Source organism: Marmota flaviventris, chromosome 10 (assembly GCF_047511675.1).
Source record: "Marmota flaviventris isolate mMarFla1 chromosome 10, mMarFla1.hap1, whole genome shotgun sequence".
Classification (NCBI taxonomy): domain Eukaryota; kingdom Metazoa; phylum Chordata; class Mammalia; order Rodentia; family Sciuridae; genus Marmota; species Marmota flaviventris.
This window is the reverse complement of record NC_092507.1, coordinates 24,768,135-24,796,132: the sequence shown is the minus strand read 5'-3', so window position 1 is coordinate 24,796,132 and position 27,998 is coordinate 24,768,135. Positions and strand designations below refer to the sequence as shown.

The following is a 27,998-nucleotide window of genomic DNA, read 5'->3' as shown; positions in this document are numbered from 1 at the left end:
TTTAGGAATTCTTAGCTTCTTTATTTGTTAAAAGGTAAATTCATTAAGTAATCATCACATTTTGAGATCCTGACACCTGTGTTAGCTGCCCTACTGGAAAAGGGAACTCAGTGGAGCACTGGGAGCACTTCAGATTCTGGGGATACATCTGGCTGAATCCTCCCTCTCACTTTCAGATGTGTGACCAATGCAAGTTACTAACTTTCCCAGGCCTTCGTTTTTCTCTTCTGGGAAATGAGAAGAAAATCAGTTGCTATCTCCTACAGCTGAAGTGAGGACTAAATGAGATGATGTCCACAAAGTACCTAGCACAGAGCCTGCCACAAAGCAAATGCTCAGTAAACACCGGCTATTTATGCTATCATACAAAATAAGGATTTTTTTTAATGATGTTATTGTTGCTCCTACTCCTTTGGGTTCACAGTGGACTACTCTACATCACTGATTCTCAGTTACGCTCCTCTGTCACCAGTCTCAAGGTTTTCCCATAAGGATGTGCCCCAAATGCAAACTGCCATATTTGAGAAGCTTCTCTGATGGGGTGTGTACACATGGACAGTGTGAAGGCCTCTGAGCGAATGACGAGCTGTCAGGGCCACTGATGTAACTCTAATCCCCTAAGTTACCATTCTGGCTCATATACTGATAAAGCTCTTACAAAACAAATATAAGGATAGCCTGAGGATCATGTAGGTTTTAACAGGAGAAAAACAAATTACTTAGAGAAACAAAGTGCCTTCAATTCTGGATCCTTAGTATTAGTAATTCACCTCTGAATTACCTGGATTTTTACCAAGATTACTCCCTGGGGATACCCCAAGGCTTAAAAATTACAAGGTTTCTCTCTAGTGTCCATCTCAGGATCTTGGGATTTGAATATACACGTATCCACCGGGGAGAGGTCTCCTACGATGTTTTCCCTCCGGCGTGTGTTCTCCGGTGGGCGCTGAAGTGGGAGCTATTATTGAAGTCTTTGCCACACTCCATGCACTTGTAGGGCTTCTCCCCCGTGTGGATTCTCTGGTGAATGATAAGACTGGAGCTCTGGTTGAAGCATTTCCCACACTCTCTGCACTTGTATGGCTTCTCTCCCGTGTGAATCCTCTGGTGAGTGATGAGGTTGGAACGGTCCCGGAAGAACTTTCCACACTCGAGGCATTTGTAGGGCTTCTCTCCGGTGTGCACCCTCTGGTGTGTGATGAGCTTGGAGCGCTCGCTGAAGCACTTCCCACAGTCCGCACACCTGTATGGCTTCTCCCCCGTGTGGGTTCGCTGGTGGTTGGCCAGGGTGGAGCTCTTGCTGAAGCTCTTGCCACAGTCCGCGCACTCGTACGGCTTCTCTCCCGTGTGGATTCTTTGGTGACTAATGAGGGCGGAGCTCTTGGAGAAGCGCCTCCCACATTCAGAGCACTGATACAGTTTCTCCCCAGAGTTGGTAGCGTGCGGCCCAAGAGAGCTCAAGCTTGTACTGAGGCTGTGAGGCTCTTCCGAGGTCTCCTCTGTGGAATCCTTCCAGGTAGCACCCAGAGACGGGCTCTGGCCGAGGCCCTCCCCAGGCTCACTACTCTGGTTAGGACTTCCTCCCAAATCAGGACTTCCTCCCAAGTGGATTCTCTGATGCTTCAAAAGGTTTGAGCTCTGGTTGAAGCTTTTCCAACATTCCCCACATTTATAGGGCTTTTCCCCAGTGTGGATTCTCTGGTGGGTGACAAGATTAGAGTGGTCACTAAAGCTTTTCCCACATTCAAGGCAATTGTAGGGCTTCTCTCCAGTGTGGATTCTCTGATGGGTACTGAGGTTGGAGCGGTCACTAAAGCTTTTTCCACATTCCAGGCATTTGTAGGGCTTCTCCCCTGTGTGGGTCCGCTGGTGGGCGATGAAGTGGGAGCTCCTACTGAAGCTTTTCACACATGTATCACACTTGTAGGGTTTCTCCGCGAGGTACAAGCCCTGGTGGTCAATGAGTTTTTCCAAGTCCTCCTCAGAGGAACTCTCTTCCCACTGTTCCTGTGGAGGATCTCCCCACACCCCTTCACCTTCGTTTTCATTGTCACTGTCTTCTTCCCAGTCATGAGGGTGGCAAACAGCCTCAGTGCTACACTTTGATAAGGCTCCAGGCAAATGCTCAAAAATGTCTTGCTCTGAAATTTGGTCTTCATCCTCATGCCTCAACTCAAAGCCTGAAAGAATGGACAGAAATGGAGGTTCTGTTAATTCATTAGTTAGCATTTATTTATATATCTGTGTCTTGTGAATTGTGAATGTGGCTACCATGAATTTGTATCTTATGTCTCACCTGGTGGAAATGTGACTAACATGAAATGATCAAGTTTTTGTGCATGCATGTGTTTCTAAAACTTCTTTTTTAAAAATATTTTTAGTTGCAGACATACACAATACGTTTATTTTATTTATTTATTTTTATGTGGTGCTGAGGATCAAACCTAGGCAAACGCTCTACCACTGAGCTGCAACCCCAGCCCTGCAAGTGTTTCTAATCCTGCAAAACTGAAGAACACAGTCTGGAACTTGGTAACCCCACCAAGAGAACCATAAGGCCCAGCCCAGCTGCTGGCCAGTCAGCTTCCCTGCCAGCTCCCTGATCTCAATACTCCACAATGAACACTTGCCTCCTCCTAGTACACTCAGTGGATCCTCATGTCATACAAGATTGAATCAATTCTGTAACTGGCCAGATGTATCCCAGTATAAGCAAGACTAACCATCTCCTTTGGGGGTTCACACTAAACCATAGATGATAATCAGAGCAAAGCACAAATTCTTTTCTTAATCCCATTCTTTTTAGCTTAGAAACAAAAAAAGATATCAAGCCTGGCCCCCCACTTTCCACATGCCTACAGACTTTGTGGATATCCAGTGCCTCCCAGCTTACCTGTGTCTGGAGTTTTAGGATGTGGGATTGGTGGTTTGATGACAGCTTCATCTGCTGTCTCATCCCAGTCCTCCTGGTCATCAACCTTAGTACTTCTCTGCCCAGACCTGGGGAGACCTGTGGCCTCCCCGACAGTCTCCATGGCCCTGACTGTAGTCCGAGCCCTCATCAGGGAGTCCAGCTCCTCATAGAAGGGGCACTTCCCTGGTGGGTGGCTGCTCTTTGCTTTCCGATAGCTTCTAAGGAGGTTTTTGAATCTGTAGCGACACTGCTCCAGTGTCCGCAGGAAGCCCAGTGCACACAGCCGCTCTGCAATGGCCCGATACACCTGGCTGTTCTGGTGACAGGTGCGAAGCTTTTCAGAGAATGGGGACTCACTGAGAATTGCCAGGAAGGCCTTGGTCTCCTCATAGCCCCAGTGCACACCTGCTGTCAGGAGAGAAGAGTTCAGAGGCATTACATTTAAGGAGATTGCCTAGGTCTTCAGAGATTGAGGTCGCCTGCCCTCTAACCACCTAGAACACCAGCATCTCAGAAACTGTTCAGGTGCCCAGAAATACACCCGTGCTTCTCAGGATTATTCTGGAAAAGTTGGCCAGAATACCTTACTCCATCACTTCTAGAAGATCCTATTAACACCTTGAGACTTGCAGAAGGAGCACACTTAGGTGGCCGTACTATATCAATTATACTAGGTGACGAACTCCCTTAGCTTCAGCTGACTGGTACCTGGGATTCATGAGATTCTCCCCACGTCCAGTCAATACATATCTGCTATTTCCTTTATGAACTCCCCTTTAACAAAGCGTTGATGCTAATAATCCCTGATCATCAGAGGTATCAGTAGATTTCAAATGATCATGCAATAGAGTCCAACTACAGATGCCTTTTCTTCTCTTGTGGAAGAATAAAAAGGAGGCAGCCTAATCTCAGCTCCTCTGCTGGTTAAGTGATGTAGCCCAGGGAGGCAGCACAGGAGAAGGAAAACCAAACGCAACTAGCAAGCAGGAGCCACAGGCTCTCCTCATACCTCTTCTGTGTGTCTTTAGGTAATATGCTTCATCTCTTAGGCTTCCATGTTTTCACCTTTACAATGACTGGGTGTCTGTCACACAATGACTATTCAAGCAGAGCCTGATTTCTGTTATATCTGTTCGATATTTCAACATTTTTCTTTAAAAGCCTAAATTCACTCTCTGTGAAATCAGAAGTTGATGTACTTACACATTAAGAGGAATACGTACTATTAGAATTAAAAGTCCACTAACGTGACATCAACGATCATCTCCATATTACCTGTGACACTTTGGAAAATACTGGATTCTCTCTTTAAGGTCAAGCTTTAAAAGTGTTTGCTTCTCTAAGAAAATTCTGAGCAAGAAGACCTTGTCATGGGAGAAGAGAGTGAAAGTCTGAGGGTGACCCAAGGAGCTTATACCCTACTCTAGTGTCATCAATCCAGACTCACAGTCTGAGCCCTGACCTCAGGAGCAGCAGCCTGGCTGGTTGGCTGGTGGCAGGGTTGCAATCTACATGGTCAAATCCCCAAGTTCTTACCAATACGACTCTGGAGCAGAGCTCGGCCCCCTGGAATCCTGGGCCTCTGGACAGACCCATCAGTAGCTAGACCAGCACCATTACAATCTTCTGCGGTTTCCTCAGGCTCCCAGCCCCCTTCCTCCGGCTCATCCATCTCTGCGTCACTATCCCCCAGCCTGGGGAGTGCTACTACCTCTCCTGGGCCATTTCTGGCTCTGATGGCTGTCCGAGCCCTCACCAGGGCCTCCAGCTCCTCATAGAAGGGGCATGTTCCTGGAGGGTGGCTGCTCTTGGCTTTCCGATAATTCCGGAGCAAGTTTTTGACTCTGTAGCGACATTGTTCCAGTGTCCGCAGGAAACCGCGTGCCCTTAGCCGCTCTGCAATAGCCCGGTACACCTGGCGGTTCTGATGACAAGTCCGGAGCTTTTCAGAGAAAGGAGACTCACTCAAAATTGCCAGGAATGTCTTGGTTTCCTCATAACCCCAGTGGACACCTGACACCTTCGTGTCCTCCACATCCCACTGGCATTGTTCTTCCCAGGCCCCTGAGTCCCTCCAGGCCGATGCTTGGGCTGGTTTTGCCTGTTCATTATCCAGGCTATAATTAGCAGTGTTCCTTTTCCCAGAATTTATAGGACTTAGACCCCCAAATTCTGGTCCTTGCTCTTGCTGGGAAGTGATACTTGCTTTTGAAACAGGAACTCCTACACAAAATGAAGAAGAGAAATGACTGAGTAGAAATGACCTGCTGAACACAGTATTTGTCCAAAATGTCCCTGAAATTTATATCCTTTCCCCTAAGAGGCTTCTGAGAGATTCCCATGCTAATCCCCTAATATGTCTGAAGGGTTGAGGAGAAGTAACTAGAAATAACAAGACTCTCACCAAAACAAAAATGCAAGTGACACGATGGCTTTGTTTGTTCATTTCCTTTTTTCTTGTTATTGTTTTGAAATATATAAAAGAGTGACTATAACTGGTCCACAGATGGACACGTGGCCTAAACTGGCCTCATCAGAATGAATTCCACTGTTGGAGAAAGGATTCTATATGTATGCGTGTGGCAAGTCACTCTCTTGCTAAGAAACTTGTGACTCATTCCACAAAACCTTTTTAATATGAAGCTAATCCTGAGGATGGCAGAAAGGATGCAGGTCCATCAGGGCCATGCTGAACTAGTGTGTCCTGTGGTTGGAACACACTTCCTCCTCTGGACTTGTAATAATGGGAGAAAATAAATGTCCTCCTATTTCAGTTGGCTATGTTTAAAGGACTACTATTACAACAGCTCCCAGCCCTGAGAGTCTTTAATTAAAATAAATATTTGAAGAAAACTACATTTAAAAAGAGGCTTGAGGGCAATCTAATTCAGCATTTCCCAAAGTTGGTTCCTTTAACACACTAATTCCACCAGATATCATGTATTAAAAAGTGGGGGCTGGGGGGACTCCTCTGTGAAGCAAGTAGACAACAAGCTTCTAGTATCTAACTAAAGCAGACCTGTCATGGTCTGTTTCACCCAGTCAGTGTCTAAGTCCCCCCAAGTGATCCCAGGGGAAATGGCTCATTATTATTTGGTTTCTCATGCAGATGAACTTACAGAGAAAGAAGTCTGTGTTGTCACGTGAGCTTCAAGTATTCTAAGGCCTGTAATACTTTTTTCTCACTGTGGTTTAATATGTGTTCACTTGAGTCTGCCCTAAGAGGCAGATCTCATTTGGTTGGAAAAGATGAGATTTTTCAGGCAGCAGGCTAGACAGAGCTGCCACCCCATGGTGAATGTACTGAGGTGCTGGAGGAAATAAGTGCCAACAGGGAAAGCTCTGAGAAACCGCCTTGCTAGCCTCTCTCCAGGTGTTCTCTCCCTGCTTTACAATGTTGACTACAAGGACCAAGTCTTCTTCCAACCTCAGAAAATCCAGAGATCACAAAGCTATGATTCTTAAAGGAGTAGCAGACAACTCTTAGGAAACTGAGTGTACCAGAAAACTGGCATCTTACACCCTGGGGCAGGGCATGTTCTTCCTTACCCAGGCACACACTCTTTCCACAGTCGTCTCCCCGGGGGTCCTTGCAGAACTTCTCAGCATGTTTGCCAGGGCCCAGGGCTTCCTGTGAGATGCATGAAGAGAAGGACCTCAAATATCACTGATCCTTTAAAATGGCCTGAGAACCCTGCCAGTCCCCAGGAAAGATCAAGGAAATACAGGGCATCAGGTATGGGACTAGCATCGCACGCAGCAGCAAGACCAAGGAGAGGCCCAGTACAGGGGTGGAGGGCGCAAAGGCTAACACCCTGTGCCTTATCCTCTTAGCTGGGGGGAGGCCACAGACAAAAGAGGAGCAATGAAGGGTAAGAGCACAGCAGTAGCAATGGCAGGAAGGGAGAACAAAAAACAGCCTACCTGGGACTCGGCGGTCACTTCCCAATCTCCAACACTCCCCATCTTTGGGACAGTAGGGACTCGAGGAGTAAGGACAGCTGAGGAAAAGAAAAAGTCTTGGAAACCTAAGTTCTAGTTCCCTAAAATCCATCTCCCTTCAGATCTAGCTTTTCAAAGGTCAGACATGGATCAAACTAAGGCTATTCCCGTAGCCAGTGCAGAGGTCACCTTTTACTTCCCTCCAGGGCATGCAGCTCCTCAGCTGCCTTGGGTAATGTGGCACAGGTGAGACCTAGCCCTAAGCACCTGTGCTCACCACCCAGCCTATATATGTAGTAGGCATGCTGGCACCATTCAAACCCTCCTCTGACAGTGCCTTCTTACCTTCCATTATGTGTGTCCCATTAGGTACCATCCTACCCCCTGCCTTTAATTCTCTATGATTGTCCTCCCCGAACACTACTCCCTACTGCCCAACCCAACCCTCTTCCTTGAGAGAAAAGGCTTTATTCCCTGGTGTTCCCAGATTCTTGGTACTCACCATTCTCTTTCAAAGGCCGTGGTGCCATCTTGGCACTTAGATGCTTGGGAAGGTCTGGGCAAATGTTCTTCATACACTGCTTCTGGGCCTGTCCCTCAGGCCAAGGATCTGCTGGCTGTAGTTTGAGGCTCTGAGATTCCTGAACTGCCTTTGAGGACCTGGTCTCTTCTGCACAAAACTCCAGCTCCTACACACAGATAATTGAAATTCCCAATCACTAGTTCAATAAGACCCACTTTGATAAGGCAGACAGTGTGGCTTTGAGTATGACTGTGATCCAGGAGTTAATAGGCTTTTTAAGATTTGAAGAGGGCTTCAAGTATGATGAGATAAAAGCCTTTAGATTGACTTCAATAAAAAGACCAACATTTATACCATCAAATGAGCACTGGCTTGTTCAACACTGGGCTTCCACTATTCGAAGTATTTTTGACTCAGATACAAATTACATATAATGTTTGTGACATTCAAAAAATTCATAAGCATGAAAATAGTCTTGTTTGTTTTTAAGTAGTTATAATTATAATGGAATTATGTGACTGAACTCAAGAACAATCCGGTTTTTTTTTTTTTTTTGGTACAGGGGATTGAACTCAGGGGCACTCAACCACTGAGCCATATCCCCAACCTCATTTTGTATTTTAATTAGAGACATGGTCTCACTGAGTTGCTTAGTGCCTTGCTAAGTTGCTGAGGCTAGCTTTGAACTAGTGATCCTCCTGTCTCAGCCTCCCCAGCTGCTAGGATTACAGGCATGCACCATTGCACCCAGCCTCAAAAACAATCTTTGTTCTCAGCCCCAGTTCCTCCAATTACTATCCCTAAGCAAAGATTTTGATGCCAGGGATGATCATTGTAGACATAGAAAAAAGTAGCTTCAAATGACAATGATGGGGCAAAAACTCAGTCAGACCTCTTGTTTCTAGTCCAGTGGTAAGAGCTGAGAAGTTGCCACTTCATCTTAACAACAGGTTATAAGCTGAACAAACTGAAAAATCAATAAGTCTTCTTAGATCCATCAGAGAAGTGAGTCACAAGGCACACCACTGCCCTCAAAATTAGAGAAATTAGACAGGTAGATTCAGAGATCACAACTTACCTGAGCAGAAATCTCTGCTGGAATAGTGCCAGGCAGGAAAAACTAAACTGTAATTGATGAACTGCTCAAGGCTCAGTGTAGACAACTCTGAGAGTAAAAGCCCCAGGGCACCCGTCATGGAGGGGAGAGGACATGTGTACTTTTTATGAGTTTTATCTCCAGGAGCTGCACCAGGTCCTCATAGTGAAAGTAAAGAGAAAAATCGCCTACAGCTTTTGGTACAGGACAGGGGAAAAGAACCATTCTGACATATGCCAGCACACCCTGTTCTTCTTAACCAGGCCTGCCCTCAGGATAAACTAGTTTACCAGAGTCTAACCTAACTTACAGAAAGGAAATATCCAACTCCAGCTCCCTCTATTGTTCCACATGTGGATGAGAAACACCCAAATGAAGTCTCCTCAGGGAAAAGAACTTGAGAAGCACTAGTGAAGTTCAGAGTCCAGGGCACAGGCTCACCACAGGACTGAGACCTAATCATAGAACAGCAGCATGCTTCCTGCTCTCCTGACACTTTATCACATTATGAAAGGCCTATTTACAATGGTTCCTTTTATTCAGTACCCCATGTCCCCCTTGCAACAACAAAAATTACAAAGCATAAAAATCACAGTCTGAAAAGAATATTAAGTACCAGAACCAGTCAGACATGAATCTTTAAAATATTAATCTAACTATATCACTAATTACCTCAAATATTATTATTCTAAATGTACCAATTAAAATACAGATTGTTTCAGTGCATCAAAAAACAAGATCCAACTATATGTTGTCTACAGGATACACATAGATAAAAAGTGAAGGGATGGAAAAAGATATACCAAGCTAACACTAATCAAATGAAAGTGAGGAAAGCTATATTAATTTCAGACACAGCAGACTTTAGAGCAAGAAAAATTACCAAGGATAAAGAGTGGCATTACAAAATGATACAAAGGTCAGTACCCTAAGAAAAAGTAACAATACTTATTGCACATAAAGATACACATACACTTAGTCCTGAATGCTCCTAACAAAGCATATGTGAGGCAAAAAACTGACAGAACTATAGGAGAAACAGATTAATCCACTACTACAGTAGGAGACTTTAAAACCCCTCCATGAAAGGACAGAACCAGCAGGCAGAAAATTAATAAAGACAACATTGAACTAAACAGCACTACAAGGGTAGTAGGACACATGAATGGAATAAAAAAGAAGAGATATAACGGACATCTTATAAAGTACTTCATCCAACAACAGCAGAATACACATTCTCCTCAAGCTCACATGAAACATTTATTCACTAGGACAGACAACAATCTGGGTCTTAAAACGCATCATAATAAGTCTAAAAGAATGGAATCACACAACACTTATTCTCAGACCACAATGTAATTAAACTAGAAATCAGCAACAGAAAGCTGGAAAATCCCAAAATATTTGGAGATCAAACAACATATATCTAAATAATACACAGGTCAATGAAGAAATAGCAAAGAGAATCTTAAAATATTTTGAACTAAATGAAAATGAAAATATAACTTATGAAAATTTGTAGGATACATCAAAAGCAGTGCTTAGAGGGACATTTATAGCACTATATGCATATATCAGGATAAAAGAAAGATCTAACATCAAAAATCTAGATTTCATTTTAGGAAACTAGAAAAAGAAAAGAATCTAAAATAAGCAGAAGAAAAGAAATACTAAAAATTAGAGCATAAATCAATGAAATTAAAGACAGGAAGAGAAAAATCCAAAAAAACAAAAGTTGGTTCTTTGGAAACATTGGTAACACCAGTTAAGTGTTTAATCAGGCTAATAAAGGCTCAAGGCACAAATTACTAATATCAGAAATGAAAGAGAGGACATCACTACAGGTGTCATGGACATTAAAAGGATAATAAAGGACAGACAACAATCTGGGTCTTAAAACGCATCATAATAAGTCTAAAAGAATGGAATTATACAACCCAATACCTTACTTTTCTCAATCTTAGAAATAGTTCAACCTTTGGTCAGCTCATAGGAGCATTAATCTGAGAACCTTTGGTCTAGTCCAACCCTCTGATTTTACAGATGAAGAATCAAAAAAGACCTAGATTTAAAACAATTCTCATCTCTTGATATCAAGTTCTACATATACCAGCTCTGAAGTCCTAAAATTTCTTTTGTTTTTTCACTGCCATTTAAGACAAATAGCTATATTCTTTAAAAGAAATATGAGAAGGAAATATACTAAAACTAAGCACACTCTCATACTTAGTTCTGTAACTTTAAGATTCTCTTTGTATTTTCAATCCATTTCCTGAATTTGCTGTTGGAATCCCAAGTGCAAAGCCACAGACCTTAACTCGTTCTTCCTCTGAACTCACATCTTTCAGTATGTTATGGTTTAAATGTGAAGAAAGCCCCTGCCATTTACAAGGATATATTCTCAAACCTAACTTTCCAGTGAAGTGTGGTTAGCACACCACAAGCATTTCTGACTATAACCAGTGGAAAGCAACAGGGTTGTATTTAGGTGAGTGTTCTGGATGGATGACACAGACACAGCCAGCTCAAGGACCTGTTCTACATATGCCAGCTTCAAAGCAGTATTCAAAGTCCATGTCATAGCAAAATTTTATTCATACACACACACACACACATATTTGTCATTGTCTATAAATTGTTGAAACTGTAATGTTAGACACAATACTTTCATTTTTCTTAGCGTTACCATTTAGCTATATATAAATATAGACAAATCACTTACCTCTCTTTCTGTTAACCTATTTGGAAAATGAAACCTATTAGTTCCTACCTTATTAGACTGCTGGGTTGATTAGATGAGGGATACATACAAAAAGCTTAGAACAGAGTCTGATACACAATGAGCACCCATAAAATGCCATTTAATTGTTCATCTGAGCCTCACAACTGAAAGGTATTTTAATTCCCACAGACTGCAGATGAAGCAATCTGTCTGTAGTAGAAAGAAAAATGGAACTCTGGAACCAAAGATCTGACTGGAGGCTCTAGTGAGCCATCAGACTTTTGGGGCCTTAGTTCAAACTATAAAGTGAGAACAATAATACTATTTCTGTCTACTTACATCACTGCCCTAAGCATCCAGAGAGGTCACATATGTAAAAAGATAGTGCTAAAACATGAAACATAACACTGCACCAACTGGGAGGCAGTTTGGAGTGGTCAGGTGTGCAGGCTTTACAGTCAGAATGTCCAAGTTCAAATCTAGAAGTTGTATGATCCATAAAGAATTACCTATCTTTTCTCTGCCTCTGTTTCCTCACTGGTAAAATTAGAATGATAGCACCTATCTTATTAAACTGTTGACAGGACTAAGTTAGTACATGTAAAGCAATTAGAATAGCACCTGCTGTATAGCAGTAATCAATAAATGTCAGTTGTTCAAGAATTATTTTTGGCAATTATTAACCTAGTCTCAGCCCCACTGCCTTGCCCAGCTGGCTTCTCAGAGAACAGACTATTTGCCTCACCTGCTGTCCTGCAGCCCGGGCCTCTCGGTGCCAATCCTCCACCAGGGCCACGGCCTCCTCCCCACTCTGAGGATGGCGTGCCTGCACCCAGGTCTGTACCTCGCTGGGTAAGATAGTCAGGAACTGTTCTAGCACCAGCAGCTCCAGGATTTGCTCTTTGAGGCGGACCTCTGGCCTCAGCCAATGACAGCAGAGAGCCCACAGCTGGCTGAAGGCCTCATGGGGTCCAGCTGCATCGCTGTATTGGAATTGCCTGAAGCGCTGGCGGGAGGCCTCAGGGCCAAGGTCATGGTCCTTCTCCCGATGCTTGGAGTCTGATCCCCATGTGTCCTCCTCCAGTTTCACAATAAAGAGGTCTTCAGGCTCTGGACTGGGACAGGCCTGGGCCTCAGATTCTAGGGCCACAGCCATCTTCTGGCCAGGATGCCTCACGTCAGATGGGCTGTCGTTGTCCAATGACTTCCTGAATCTAGAGTGTATCCTTCAAAGGTCTCCTGAGTGAAGGACTATTCCCCAAGGCTGTGAAGGTAGAAAATACAGAGAAGTGAGTGGGCGAGAGGACTCAGAAGCCTTACTTTGCTCACTTCCCCCACACATTCCACCACCTTTGCAAGGCACCTGGGCACTGAGAGATGCTCCCTTCCCACAGGCAGGAAGCGAGACCATGATCTGGCACCACAGCCAGCAGCAGCACTTTGGAGGAAGACAGCACAGTATTAAGTCCTTTGGGACATGCCTAAATGCCCCAGCCTAGCAACCCAGGCCTCCATGACCTGGCCTACCCTTCTTCCCTTTTACACATGTCCAAAGTCTAATGTTCCTTCAAGTTGGGTTCCAAATGTCACCCCCTTCATAAGGCCTTTCATTCTGAACCTTAAAACTTGGCACTGCTAAGGATGCTCTCCTCACAAATTCCCTCTCTACATTCCCCACTGGTCACCCCACCCATTTGTCATTAGTCAGCATTTCTAAACTAATGACTCTCAAACTCCAGACAGGACTATCTCCAGATCTCCAGCCCCCCACATCCAAATATCTACATGACATTTCCACTTGAGTGTTTTTTAGGTACCTAAAATTCAATGGGTCAAAAAAATTCATTTTCTGCTGCAAACCTGTCCATCTTCTGCAGTTCCTCATGCAGTGAAGGCACCACCTTCCATCAAGTTACCTACACCAGAAACCTCACCATCCTCTTTCTCCAAGATGCCTCCAACCAATTCATCAGCAACCTGTGTCCATGTGGCATCTACCTCCCCAATACCATCACCTCAGTCCAGAGAATCATCAAGTCTTCCACTTGATCAGCTTCCCAACTAATGGCTCTCCTCCACTCTCTCCACCCCAACCTCTGGTTTGTTCTCTGTACAACTACCAGACTAGATCAAAATATGATCATGTCAATTCCCTACTAAACTCCTTTCCATGATCTCCTTTACCTTTAGGAGACCATGTAAACCTTGCCCATGTCTCCAACCTCATCTCTTTCCCAAGCTCCCACCAGTCAGAGTGTTCCAGCTGTGCAACCTGCAGTTCCCACAACCTGCTGCACTAGGAGCCTGCCTGTGCTGTGGTCTCCTTTGTGAAGTTTCCTCCTCTTCTTCGCCTAGCCAAGTATCTGCTTAAACTGCACTTTCTCATGAGGCCTTCCCTCTTTCCTGAAACAAGATTCCATCCTCAGCCACAAACTCAGTACCACAAACTTCCATAGCACCTTGTTTTCTCCTCCATGAACCTGATCATCCTTTACTGCAACTACCTTACTTACTAGATCATAAGCTTCAGAGGCTCTAGTACAGTGCTCAGCACACAGAGGACACAATGAAGTCATAAATGCTTAATGACAATGGTGTGTCATGAAGCAAGGATTACAACTAATGCCTTTCTGTGCATAATAAATAAAGAACAAATGACCTTCCTCCTCATGCCTTTCTCCTCTTTAGTTCCATCCCTCCATGACACTTACCACTTTCTACATTGTATTAGAGGGATGTATGCACATGTGTCTCCAAGGAGATTACAGCCTCCCTCAGGACACCCATGCTGGACTGTCTGAGAAAATGAGCTCTTTGTGACAAGTCCAGATGACATAAATCATTCCTCTTCAAAGGAGGCTATTGGCTGCTCCCAAATGGAGTGAAGGGAGGGTGGCATTTTATATTTTAGACCATCTGACTGGGCTGTTCCTACTTATGACAGCCCCATTAGACTGTATTACTAGGACCAATATGATTCTTACTCAATTCTGTATCTACAATGCCCCAAACAGCACCTGATAAACATGCTAAAAACGATCTTATCTTAAAGACCTCCACATACTTAGCAAGAAGCTAGAAAAACAACTTATGGCTACCTGGCAACATCTGAGTCATCCATCAGTACCAGCCCAAACGTCACTTTCTTTGATTAGAGTTCCTTCACATGCCATTGTCATGCCCCACTCCTATCCCCACTCTCTAAAAATTGCCTCCTTGATCCTCTGTTCCCAAAGTGGCTGGTATATACCTCTGCGACATGTTATCCTACATTATTATAGTTACCTGTTCCTACATATGACAGCCCCATTAGACTGTATTACTAGGACCAATATGATTCTTACTCAATTCTGTATCTACAATGCCCCAAACAGCACTTGATAAACAGGGTACTTTAGTTAGCCTTTCACTGCTATGATTCAGAAGTCCCAACAAGAACAGCTTAGAGGAGAAATAGTTTATTTTGGCTCACAGTTTCAGTCCACAGTCAGCCAATTCTATAGCTCTGGGCCCAAGGTAAGGAAAAAAAATCTTGGAGGAGAGGTTTGGCAGAAAAAAACCAGCTCAGAAAAGGGCAATCAGGAAGTAGAAAGAGAGCTCTGCTCACTAGGGACAAAATATAAACCCCAAAGGCACACCCCCAGTGACCTACTTCCTCCAGCCACACCCTGCCTGCCTACAGTTACCACCCAGTTAATCCATCAGTGCAGATTAATCCACTGATTAGGTTACAGCTCTCATAATCTAATTGTTTCACCTCTGAACACTCTTGCATTGTCTCACGTATGAGCTTTGGGGGACACCTCATATCCAAACCATAACACAGGGCCATTAAAAAGTTTTACCATTAAAATGGTAAATCTGGTATATCAAAGCCTAATGGCGGCCAGGCACATCTTAGCAACTCAGGAGGCTGAGGCAGGAGGATCCACAAGTTCAAAGCCAACCTTAGCAATAGTGAGGTGCTAAGTAACTCAGTGAAATCCTGTCTCTAAATAAAATATAAAATAGGGCTGGGCTCAGTGATTGAGTGGCCCTGAGTTCAATCCCGGTTACCCTCACCCCCCACCCCCACCCCCCCAAAAATGGGGACTGGAGATGTAGCTCAGCAGTAAAGTGCTTGCCTAGCACATGTGAAGTCCTGGGTTTCATCTAGCACCACAAGAAGGTGGGGTTGGGGGGCCTGAGGAGCTATGGAGGGTCCCTTGTTTATATTAAAAAATTAACCTGGGCTGGGGTTGGGGCTCAGTGGCAGAGCGCTTGCCTTGCAAATGTGAGGCACTGGGTTCATTCCTCAGTACCACATAAAAATAAACAAAATAAAGATATTGTGTCCATGTACAACTAAAAAAAAAATTAAAAAAAGAATTAACCTTTCATGATTTTTTTAAAGACAATAGCCTTACTGCTGCACACAAGTCTAAACACATTTCTTTCACTGTCGCACCCAAGAACTAACTCACCAGGCATTCACATAGTACCCAGTATGTACCCTGCACTGCAATGGGAGCTAGAAGAGATCTGCCAGGAGCTAGGACAATCCCCACATTCATGAAAGCTGCAGTGTAGTAAGAAACAATGAGTAAGCAAGCAAAGAAATTTGTGCTCCTGCAAAAAGGCAACACAACAGGCAACTGGTAGTCCTATAGGGCCCAAAGCCCTGAGTCTCAAATAATTGGTTCCTTCTTTTGGGAAGACTTGCAATTCCCAAGGTTAGTTTCAAACAGAAATTAGAAAGACATGGTCCACAATCAACCTTTTCCACTCCTTAGACAAATATGGATAGCAGCCTACTGTGGGGAGAGGGAGGTCAACAGCCAACAGTAAGGTGACTCACATAGATAACCAAGAGAAATGGACGAGGCCATTCCTCAGTTCTGAGCTTCCCAGGAATATCCAGGATACCCCCCCAGGATCAACAACCTCTGAGAGTATACACTTGCCCAGTGCCGAAGTGTTCCACATTCACATTCTCACCCATTCTTCCAGGCAAGGAAGTGGAGAGTTTGAGCTGCATTCCACGGACCTGTAACTTCTACTTAGACCAGAGAGAGAGAAAGAGCATAATTCAATAGTACAGCCAGTTCCATCCACCACATCTGTTCCAGAGTGGGCACATGGTGATGATACCCATGACTATGCTACTCCCAGGGCAAATCTTAATTCTCTGAAGCCTCTGTCCACTGAGAGTGAGTCTCCGGAGTATCTTTCATATAGCACAGTCCCTACACAAGCCAACTTTTTTCTTGTAAGGTTCATGCAAGAAAACCCAGCTGTGCTGGTTCAAAGTACATTGGCTTCTGAAATGGCTCCTTGCCAAAGGATTTTCAAGCTGTGATTCAGGGCAAAATGTGATTTTCACCTTCTGTGAAGATTTCAGAATGCAATTCTCTGATACAGTAGGATTCCACTATATCCTCAATAACATACAGGAAAACTCTCTCTCTACAAAAAAGATTCATGTAAGATTACGTAACTAGCAAGTAACCAATAGATGTGTCATCTTCTCACAGATCCTGGCATGGGATAGCAGAGCTCGGACCCAGGCCCACATCTGTTCTCTTTTCTTAATCACATCACATGGCTGCCTATGTCTGCTAGTCATCCAAATTCCTGAGGATATGGCATGGAGAGAAGACCATAAAGGTAGAAGCAGGTAGACTGGGGTTCTACTTCCATTCCTGCCACTTATCAGCTGGGTCACTTCAAACAAGTCAGGAAGCCCCTGCAGTTGCTCATCCAGGTTGCAGCTTACAGTCTGGCCCTATTCAGTAGTTGTCCCAGATTTGCTCAATAGTATGATGAGGGTAGAACAAGGCATAGCAGGGAAATCAGAATCAGTGGGTATGAGTTTAACTGGCTGCAGAGGCCTGGCAACACAAATGAGTAAATGGGTGAAGGGAACTGGGTGGGTCCAGGGGGAATATAGACCCAGGGTGTTCCTACACTTTCCAATTTTTCCAAGAGAAGCTAGAACTCTGGATTTTTAATGTCAAAACTGTTATGATTTAGATATGAGGTGTACCCCAAAAGCTCATGTGTGAGACAATGCAAGACTGTTCAGAAGTGAAATGATAAGAGTTGTAACAATCAGTGAATTAAATTGGTATGGATTAACAGGTGGTAACCAGGTACGGTGTGGCTGGGCAAAGTAGGTCACTAGGGACATGACTCTGAGGTTTATATTTTGATCCTGGTGACCAGCTAGCTAGCTCATGCACTCTTCACTCGCTCTCCCTGCCTCTCCCCTTCCCGTGCTCCCTCCCTCTCTGCTTCCTGGTTGCCACTCCTGAGCTATTTTCCTCTGCCACACTTTTCCACCATGGTGTTCTGCCTCACTCAAGCCCAAAGCAATGGAGTCAGGTGACTGTGAACTGAACCCCTCAAACTGTGAGCCAAAATAAACTTTTTCTCCTTTAAGTTGTTCTTGTCAGATATTCTGGTCATATAAATGCAAATGCTGACTTACACAACAACCAACTCAAAACTGCTTCAAATACCATGAGAATTAAATCAAGTATGATGGCAGACTTCATTCAGAAGGCTGCCACTTTGCCAGCTTTCAACTAGATGATCTGAAAGGTCTCTTCCAATATCCAGGAAGACCTAGAAAGAGCACAGATTCTCCCAAGTAATGAGGATCCTTTTACAAACACAAGGAAGCTGAGAAGCACCTTGGCTCCGGAGGCAGAGTCTGGATGTGAACATGAGAAGCCCACACAAGGAATGTTAGGGTGGGACCTTCCAACAGAAAGAAACAAAGGGCTCCCAAGGGCTGTCATGTCCATTAGACTAATGGCCCAAGCTGTGGCTTAATGCAGGCTGACCTCACAGTTAGGGATTTAAACCAGGGATGGCAAATAGGTGTCATTTAAAGCACCAATTTTAATCAACTTAACTGGCTGCCTCAAGTAATGTGCCGAGGAATATGAGATCCACATGAGTATGTGCTGTGACCAATTAGCCATGACAGGGACACAGGAAGAGGAAGTGATAGCACATAATCCATGTATTTGGCACTCCTAGCTTAAATTTCCACTGCTATTGAATCAGCCTCAGCTTTCAAAAGCCAGACCCAATAGGCAGGAGAAGACTAAATCTCATGTCACTGGAAATCCACTGAAAGTAGCAGTCTTCATGCCTAGCATAATAAAGCTTACCCCAATGGCCTCTATTCACACATTCACCAAGTATTTACTGATTTACTTGATTTATATCAAGAGTTCACTGCTCTGAGCAAGCAATGGGGAAATGAAATGACTCAGACATTGTTCCCATCCTGGACATGCTCAGTCTAATGGAAGACTAAAAAAAAAAAAAAAAAAAAGAAAAAGAAAAAAGTCACAGATAATTAAATCAAATGAGGTCAATACAGCAAGAGGGGTTATGGGAGCTGGAGGTTGGAGATGACTTAATCTGCTTAAAGGAACTGAACAAAGTAACAGTTGAGTTGGTTCTTGAAGGAAGAGTGGTTCTCTTGGCAGAGAATTGGGTGGAAGGATATATTCTAAGTAGAGAGAACAGCATACATAATGGTGGAAAATCAAATAGCCTGCCAAGGACACGCAGAAAACCTTGATAAACCTGTAGCAAAGGTTACGCTGCCAAAGGGAGTTTATGAAGGGTCCAGAATATCAGACTGTATGGACTTAATTCAACACGTGATGGTTTTTAAAGCAGGAGAAAGTATAATCAGATTTGTGGGTTAAATACATCACACCAGCTGCAATGTATCTGTCCATTCTGGGGAAGTGAAAAGGTGAAGGCTTCTGCAGATACCCTGACAAGAAAGGGGCAGATTCTAGACATTAAAGAAACTGAAAGATTCGTGGATGTGGAAGAACGCAAGTGGAATGAACCAGCGGATGAAGCAAGCAGGTAGGTAAGTAGGCAGGCAGGCAGGCAGGCAGATAGGTAGGTAGGTAGGTAAAGTGGATGATGGTGCCATTCACTCCTATCGGGCCTAAGGAAAGTGCAGGTTTAGGCAGGACACAATAGCCGCCCCCCCCGCCCCGCCCCGCCCCTGGGTTCTACAGGGAACAACCAATTGAGGATATCAAATTGCGTGTGTTTGTCCCAAGCGGGTAGGTGGAGAAGGAAACTATTTTTACTGTCGGGCTCCCAGCTCTGGCCCTCCAATCTTCACTTCTTGCCAGGGCCCCAGAACCCTCTATCGTCCCCTCTGTGCTCTCCAGACCCTCAAGTGACTCTCCCACCTCCAAAACCTCCCTCTGCCGCGTACCCTACAGACCTTTCTAACCCCCGCCTCGCTCCCAGGGCCCTCCACTTCCCTCCTCATCTCCGACCCCTCTATGACCCGTCCCATCTCCGGACGCTGCATCTTCTGACCGCCCCTCACCCGCCAACCCCATACCTACGCTTCTATCTCCCCGCTCTCCTTCCCCGGCCCCCTGTAACACCACCACCTCCTAAGCTTCCAGCCCAGTGCCTGAGCCTCAGCTGCCCCCGCCCCGCCACCCGGACTCACCCACCAAGACACCCACTTCACAACAGGGCGGAAGTGCTCCAGAACTCGCGCAAGGGATTCTGGGACGCGGAGTCCGGACCGGGCCACCCCAGAAATGGAGCGTCTAGGACTACAACTCCCAGAAGAAACCGCGCGAGAGCGCCAGTGGCTCCCTCTGATTGCAGCCTTTCGGATGATGTCAGCCAATAGATGTGTCATCTTCTCGCGGATCCTGGCACCGGAACAAATCGGAACAGGGCCCATGCCTGGAGGCGTGGCCTGATTCAATCCTGACCCTTCCCGTTGGCTCTGAGATAGAAGCACCGCCCAGTAGGCGGGCACTGGTGCAAAGCGGGCGGGGTCTGCTGAAAGAACTGAGCGACCTCTGTAGACGCGGAGAGACCAAAGCAAGAAACAATATGAAATAAGCAAAGGGGTGGCTAGAGATGAACAGACGTTTGTTGGGCTACGTCGTGTGGCTTTGGATGAATTCTGAACCTGTAAAATGTACGACAATAATAACATCCATGTCACAGGATTTATGTGAGGCTTCATGAGACAATACGATTAGCTCAAGGACCGGCGGGCCTAATAATGCGCAGTGAATGTTAGCCATTATTATGCAAATCCGTTTGTACAGAGCTTGACACTTCGTGGGTGTCAGAGCAATATTAATCATTATTACAGAATAATCTTAATATAATATGTAGTTGCTTTGTACCATTGTGAATAGTTCGAGGTAAGAGCAATCTAATATGGAGCTGAGAATATGGGTTTTATAGTCAGACATAGATCCAAATCCCAGCCCCAACTACTTCCTAGCTATGTGATGTAGTCTTGAACAAATTCTGCATCACTTTTGTCTTCAGTTTTTCCATATATAAAATGCATGAAATATAACAGAACCTACATCATGGATTGTTGAACAGATTAAATGAGATGATGTGGGTAAAGAAGGGTCTCTATAGTCCAGCTGCTTTTGTCCAAAACTTATTTTCAAATGTAAGGTGCACATCTTTCTCTTTTTTCCTATTTGTGAAACTTTAAGGAAATTACTTAATCTCTTTATGTCTCAGTTTCCTCATCTGGAAAATGGGAGTGATAACAATGGTATCTTCTTGATAGGGTTGTCAAGAGTATTAAATAGGAGAAAGGATGTAAAAAGTCTGGTACACAAAAAGTTTAATAACCATTAACCATTATTATTTTGTTAATAGCTATAAGGTGTGGGGTAAATTAACAGTACCTAGCATATGACAGAGGCTTACGTGTTAGCTAGGGTTAAAACTAGGGGAAATCCATATCTTAGTTTTAATAACCCAGTTCAAATTCCTTGTCCTCTGTAAACCATGTGCCAACTTATTTATAATGATGTCTCTTGTGAATTTACTCAGTAAATGTAATTGTAACCTATTAACAGTCCTCATTGTTGAAGTCTCACAACATCCCTATGTGTTTGATAGAGTTGCCCCCAATTCGGGAGTGGGATCTTAGAGAAATGAAGTAACCTGCTCAAGAATGCATGAGCACTAAGTACCAGGGTTGGAATTTGACCGCTTGTGTGTGCCTACAAAGACCTCTTCTCTGACATTTCATGAGGAAGAGACCTCAGACAAAATAAAGGGAAGCCTCATGGGGTAGACGGAGTATGGGGTGCTGGGTGGGCCAGAGACATTTGAGAGAGTGTCAGAATCTGAAGCTGAAAGGTGGTTTTTCAGGGTCAAGTAAAGTCATCTTCCACACCTACCTTGAAGAGAAAGAATGGAAGTTGAGTATGCAGAAAGTGAAATACACCATTAGGACACAAGAGGGCGCCCCTTGCCCTAAATCCAGGAATTGTTCTATAGCTTCCCTTAGCCTTTAGGTAATAAAAGCCAGGCATTTTACAAAAAAAGTAAAGTTCCCAGTTTCCACAGCTTAGTCCCTAAGAAAGTCCCTAAGAGTCCAAGTGCCCTTCCCAGTGTCATACAGAAATAAGCAACAGAACCTGAATAAGACTTGGGTTCTCTCTAGTTCAGCATCCATCAGAGTTTGGTTTATAAGCATTCTGTACGCTGTTGTCTATTAGAACCCTTTCTCAGCTGGGTGAGCAGTAGGCTCCAAGAGTGCAGAGATGACTCAAACAAACCTGGTCCCTGCCTCCAGGATCTGATCTCCAAACTTTCCCAATCAAGCTCTCCTATGAGTTTAGGAACATTAGAGAACACATATTTCCAAGGTATGTATATTTATTTATAAAAGATACACATGTAATAATATCTTCTATAGAATATTTGTAATGCATGATTAGGTCCTGGTCTCAGTGTTTCAGACATATTAACTCATTTAATTCTCACAAAACCCTTTGATAGAGGGTGTAATCCTATTCCATAATACAGAATTTGAAACTGTGGTACAGAAAGGTTAAGTAACACACCAAAGCCTCCTGGTTGAAAAGCAGGGCATCTAGCTTCAGAATAAAGTGAGAAAAAAAAATAAAGATAAATAGAAGTTATAACATTTTCTTTCCAAAGCCCAATAGGTCATCTTGTACACCCCACTTTGGAGACACTGCTCTAGGGGCTCCCAGGTCTGCAGTCTGTCCTTTGAGACAGAGAGGTACAGGAAGTTATGAGAGCCCAGAAGCAACAGCTTACCCAGGTGGGAGGTCTCTGAAGGCTTCTAGAGAAAATAATACCTGAGATGAAACTTAAAGAATGCTTAGGAAAAAGGGCTGGGGTTGTGGCTCAGTGGTAGAGCACTTGCCTAGCAGTCATGAGGCACTGTGGGTTTGATCCTCAGTACCACATTAAAAAAATAAAATACAGGTATAAAAAAAAAGTGTAATCAAAAAACAAACTGCTTTGGAGGTCCCCAGGGAAAAGGTGTTCTTCAGTAAAGAGCAGTAGATGCAAAAGCCCAGAGGCAAGAGCACATGTTATTCTGGGAGTCACAGGTGGGTTATCTTAGTTAAGCACAGTGGTACTCGGATACTCAAAAGATTTGAACACGACTTCATATTTTCAAGGAGGGAACAGGCAAGCAGTCTGTGGCCTCCTAGGCAGTGTCCCAGCTTTTAGTCCTCAGCTACCAATCCCTCTATAATCCCAGGTGGCAAAAGAGGCCTTGTGCCCCTTGAAGATCTGATTGAACTTAGCCTAGTCCCAGATTCCACAGTTTCAGAATGTCCAGAGCCCTCCCTCCTTCCCTGCATGCTTCATCAAATCCCAGCCTTATTTTCTTTGTGCTGCAGTTTCTGTGACTCAAGTTCCTTTGCCTTCTGCCCCATGTGGGTTTTCATTTAAAAATAAATAAATAAATAAAAATCAAGTCAAGTATTTCATGGACTTGGTAAATTTACTGGAGGATTTGGAGATGTTGAAATCACATCACAAACAGCAAGGCCACCTGCCATTTTCCAGATATTCTCCTTCTGCCTCCAGAAGCTCCCGAAGTCTGGGTTGCCAACATTTGGTCCTCCTGGTGCCTGCAGAGCCCCATCCCACTGGAAGCTGGGTTCAGATTCACGGCCCCATATATCACTCTCTCCCTGCAAGGCGGCTTGCCTTCCCTACCTCTGCCCTAAAACAGGCCCCCGTTCTACCTGCACCGGGGCTGCCCCAACCTGCCCCTCAACCAAGCCCAGAAGCTGTCCTTTCCTTCATCTTCTTTGGGCCATACGCAATAGTCTCCTCGGCGGAGCAGCCGGGCCAGTCTATGGTAGCGGGGGAGCTGGTGGCGGGAGACGGGCTCCAGGAAGATCAGCAGCAGCACTGGGGGGTGAGGGGCAGCCAACAGGAGTGAAGTGGCCAAGCGGAGCTCCAGACGGCAGCGAGGTGTACGTAGGGCCCGGTGACTCAGCACACAGAGTGTGATTGGGCTGCTGGCCATGCTGTCTGCCACATTGTCGACCACATCCTTGCCTGGCTCAAAATCGCGCTCGGGGAGGCAAAGACGCAGGCCCTGGCCCTCCGGAGGGCAGCCCTCCAGGGCAGGCAGCAGCTCCTGCACCACCCAGCCCTGATCTTGCCTACAGTGAGACACGAACACATCATAGAGGAAATTCTTGCCCTCATTCTTCTGACCCCTCAGGCCCTGGAACCAAGCCCTGAGCAGGGCCTGGAGATAGAGGACCCAGGAGTTCCTGGCTTCCTGTAGAAGGGGCAAGGAGATCAGAAGAAGCAGCAAGGCGCAGCTGCCCAAAAAGAGTTCCAACTCCAAGGCCTCCTGGCAGTGGTTCAAGAGAAAGGGGAAAAGAGGATGCTTGGAGCCGCCCCCTGATTCTGCCGGGCACAGCTGTGGTGGTTGTACCCACATGTATGTTCTGGGGGACCCTTCAAACCAGGGCTCCAGCCATGCATTGGCACACCGGCAGGCCAAGGACGAAGTCAGAATGTACACATATTGGGGCATCTGAGGACTCCGCTCCTGTAGACCACCATCCAGCACAAGGCCTTTCTCCCAGTCTAGCACTAAGACCTGGAGACTGCCTAAGCCCTGGAAAGCGGCAGCAGACAGTGTCTCCAACCCTGTTCTGGCCAGCTGCAGCACCCGGAGCCGTGGCAGCTCACCCACCAGCTCCTGGAGCTGCACTGGGCGGGGCTGAGCTCTGTACTTCAAGGCATCCAGCTTCAGCTCCTGGAGGTTGGGCAGCCCTGTAATGCAGCAGGGCCTGGGGCTGTGCCCATCTCCGCGTACCTTCAGGGACTGGAGCCCGGGAAGCTGCCAGAGGAAGAAGCTGGACGTGTCCTGAGAGCAGAGGGCCTCCAGGCTACTGCCAAGAAGGGTGAGTTGACGAAGGGCCGGGAAGATTTCCGAGATGTTCTGGGTCTCCAGGTGCAGTCCCCAGCCATCTAAAGTCAGAGTCTCTAAGATTGGAAAGACATTAGGAAACAGCTTCCGGTGCTTCATGCCTGGGACTGCCTGAAGCTCCAAGCTGGTCAGCCTTTCAGGCAGGGACAATGCTACCCCAGCAGGGGCAGAGGGGAGCTGCAGTCTCAAGTGGTGCAAACTCTCTGGGCCCCAGAAGCCCCAGGTTGGCCTAAACAATATGTGGGTGTTGAGAAGGTTTAGAGTGGTCAGTGAAGGCAGAGGAGCCAGCCAGCCCCCACCCAGGTTTACCAGTGGATTTCTACTCAAGTCCAAGATCTCCAGCCTCCATAGGTCCTGGAATACCTCACCCTCCAAGCTCACCAGCTGGTTTCTCTGAAGTAGCAGCTCCCGCAGGTGGGACAAACAAGAGAAGGTGGCTGGGGACAAGGCGAGCAGCCCATTGTCAGACAGATTCAGGGTCCACAGTCCTGACACAAATCCTGTCTCATTCATGCACAGCCTGACCCTCTGCAGTTGGTTTCCAGCCAGGTTCAATCTCTGAAGCCTGGGCATGGCAGCCAGGAAATTTGGTGGCAGATCAGTTAAGCCACCGTTCTGAAGAACTAAACTCTGCAAGCTGTGGCAGAAAGCCAGGGCTTCCAGAGTTATGTGCCCTATCTGTTTGTTTCCCACCTGCAGTTCCTGCAGCTCAAAGTGAGCCACTGTCTCAGCAGGCAGCTCAGCCGTGACAGTGAATAACACCGACAGACTCTTGAGCTTCTGCAGTCCCAGACTCAACACTGCAGCTGCATCCATCTTTGTGTGATCCAGATGCAAAGTCCCCAGCCTGAGGCCCTGGAGGGCCCCAGGACTGGCCATCTTCAGCTGCCAGTTGAATGATAGATCCAATACATCCAGGGTCCGGGCATCCCCAGAGAAGGGACTATGAGCCAGATCTGGGAAGATGTCATCCAGTTCCCCCACATCCTGAAGGCAGCTGTACCTGACAACCAGCTGGCGTAGACTGGTAGGCAATTGGATACTCGAGTTCCTGTCCAGACAAGGGCCCAAGAAATTGAGTTTTTGGAGGGATCTCAGGTCATCAAGGGCATTAGGGTGTAGGAAGAGGTAGTTCTTAGACTGAGGAGCCATAAAAGAGAGCTCCTGCAGCTGACCCAGGCCTCGGAGAGCTCCTGGCAGGAGTCGGGTAAGACGCAAATTCAACCCCAGAACCTTGAGTCCAGGGTAGTTGGACAAGGCATCCTGGGGCAGAACAGAAATGGAACCAGCAAGACAGAGCCCCTCCACACTCTGAGGCACAGCTTCCAAGGCCTGTGTCAGGTTGGTCACCTTGGTGCATACAGCAAGGAGGGGCAGTCTGGAATTCAAGGGGCAGTTCAGGAAGAAGCGGGAGACCAGGGGCAGCCAGGAGCCTTCCGTCACTAGGCAATTGGAAGCAGTCCAGCCAGCAATCAGAGGAAGTGACAGGAGCAGACTGTGTAGCAGCAAGTGCCCAGCCATCCCAGCACCAGCCTAATCCACAGAGAAACAGAATCACAGAATCAAAGCCTCTCAGCAACCCTCCTTTTTGCAAATAAACTCCATCCCACCCTCTCCTTCTCTACATGCACATGCACAGTACTTACAGCAGTGGCAAGTTGCATATCCTCAAGTGCCTGGGAGGCCTGGGAGCAGAGATAGAGGACCACAGTGCTTCCAGACTATAAAACTGTTGGGGAACTGAGTGGGAGGGTGGGAACAGAATAGGAAATGCTTATAGCTGAAACTCCAAGGGCAGGGAAAGGAAGTACACTAGTGCAGAAGTGGGCCCAGGTCTCACTTCTCTGTTGTGAGAAAGCAAGCAGTGCTTTTAAGCATAAGATCTAGAGCCAGAGAGCCAGGATTTCACTCTGTCATTAACCTGAGCAGGGCATTTCATCTCTCTGAGCTTTGGTTTCCTCATCTATAAAATAAACCTACTAACACCTGCTTCATAGGGTTGCTGCAAATAATAAAAGGGGGTCAGAAAGGGTTTCTCACCTCATCACTTCCTTTACTACTTCCTCCTTTGACTCCTAAGAGAAAGAAGTTCTTGAGTAAATTACAAAGCAGATGTTTTGGAAGCAAAATAATATATCAAAATGATACCACTGTGGACATCTTGCAACATTCCACATGGAAGATTCCAAAACCTTGAGCTTCACCTGAGAGTACTAAAAGGCCCTTGTAGTCTAGGGCAAGGTAGGAAGGTCTTCATGGCCTTGACCTTGACATGCACTCCCAAGATGGAGGCAAGACCCAAGGGAGGACAGAAAGAGAAAAAGGAGTTTTATGGTTATATCAAAGTTGCAGTAAACTGTTTCAATACAAGCCAACATATGTTCATAATTTTAAAAATAATGAACTGACAGAAGATAAATTCCTTGACTTAAAAAAGGTATCTATCCCAGATCTGTAACAACTATAATTCTTAATGGTGAACCAACCATTGCCTTAATTGAAAGCCAGGAATGAGATAATTATTAGTATTTCTGTTCAACAGTATAATGGAAGTAGGTCTAAGCCAAGGAAATAAGCAATAAAACAAATTAAAACTTGAAAATTAAAAGATTTTAAAGGAAGAAACACTAGGTTAAGATGCTGATTGTCTACACAGGAAATCTAAGAATTTCTAAAAACAGATTATTAAAACTAAAGAATATTTACCAAAGATGCTGGATACTAGACATATTTTTTAATGTTCTAATGCATTAGTGCCTTAGTTTAGATCTCTATAGAAACTAGCACATTCAAATTAATATTTTTCTAGCAATTTTTTGGGCAAAAGGATTGATCAAAAAGATGTTAACTGGTTTGGGGTATCACAAGATAGTTCAGAAAAGTTGGTCAGATTGACAAGCACAGGAACTGTCTCCTTTCCTAAAATTGAATGGATAAGATTGGGAGGAGTTACTAGGTCCTAGAAGGAAAGGGAGTTTTGTTGTAGGATTAGCTGCCTTGACAAGAGCAATGACATTTGGTCAAGTAATGAAACCAACCTGAGGGGACATCATAGGAAGGAAAAAAGAATCCCAAATGTCCTGATATCTCCTTGCCACACACTCTTTATCTCTCTCTTTCTCTCTCCTCCCTCCCTTTGATCTCTTCCCAGGATGCTCCATTGGCCCCAGAACCAAAGGGAAGAAAAACCTTAACATAATTCATTCAGTTCAGCTTCTCTGAGCATAGAGCCAAATGGAGACAGAAAAGTGTATATAGTCAGAAAAACTAAAGAAACACAGCAGCAATACCACTGACAATTAGAAAATGCACTCTGATAAATAATAATAATAATAAGGATTTGTAGATAAATGGAGCAGAATATAGTCCAAAAATAGAACTAATCATATCTATTCCCTGATTTATAAAAGACACCTATTTAATTCCATTTATCTTATCCAAAACAACTCAAGATGCATTATAAGTCTAATCATAAAAAAGAAAACAATAGATAGGCATGGTGGCACATGCCTGTAATCCCAGCAGTTTAGGAGTCTGAGGTAG

At 45.2% G+C, this 27,998-nt stretch overlaps 2 protein-coding genes across 4 annotated transcripts; both read right to left on the bottom strand.

Moving 5' to 3' along the window:
* Zscan20 (zinc finger and SCAN domain containing 20) lies at positions 1-26,246 on the bottom strand. 3 transcript variants are annotated; one of them, XM_071617641.1, is made up of 8 exons: positions 26,102-26,246; positions 11,943-12,461; positions 7,359-7,545; positions 6,839-6,915; positions 6,464-6,545; positions 4,451-5,137; positions 2,894-3,322; positions 1-2,180 (listed from the first exon to the last, which is right to left on the bottom strand). In XM_071617641.1, exons 2-8 carry the CDS (start codon positions 12,351-12,353, stop codon positions 907-909), a joined length of 3,147 nt encoding a protein of 1,048 aa, XP_071473742.1. In that variant the 5' UTR covers positions 12,354-12,461; positions 26,102-26,246; the 3' UTR covers positions 1-906. The 3 variants fall into 3 exon arrangements, with proteins under 3 accessions (XP_071473742.1, XP_027793362.1, XP_027793363.1); XM_027937561.2 differs by lacking the exon at positions 26,102-26,246 and adding an exon at positions 19,686-19,717; XM_027937562.2 differs by lacking the exon at positions 26,102-26,246 and adding an exon at positions 19,686-19,717 and having other exon boundaries at positions 2,894-3,319.
* Positions 21,875-26,088, bottom strand: LOC114094491 (toll-like receptor 12). Its single transcript, XM_071617642.1, has one exon. It carries the CDS (start codon positions 25,974-25,976, stop codon positions 23,244-23,246), a length of 2,733 nt encoding a protein of 910 aa, XP_071473743.1. The 5' UTR covers positions 25,977-26,088; the 3' UTR covers positions 21,875-23,243.
* Positions 26,247-27,998: the final 1,752 nt, after the last annotated feature.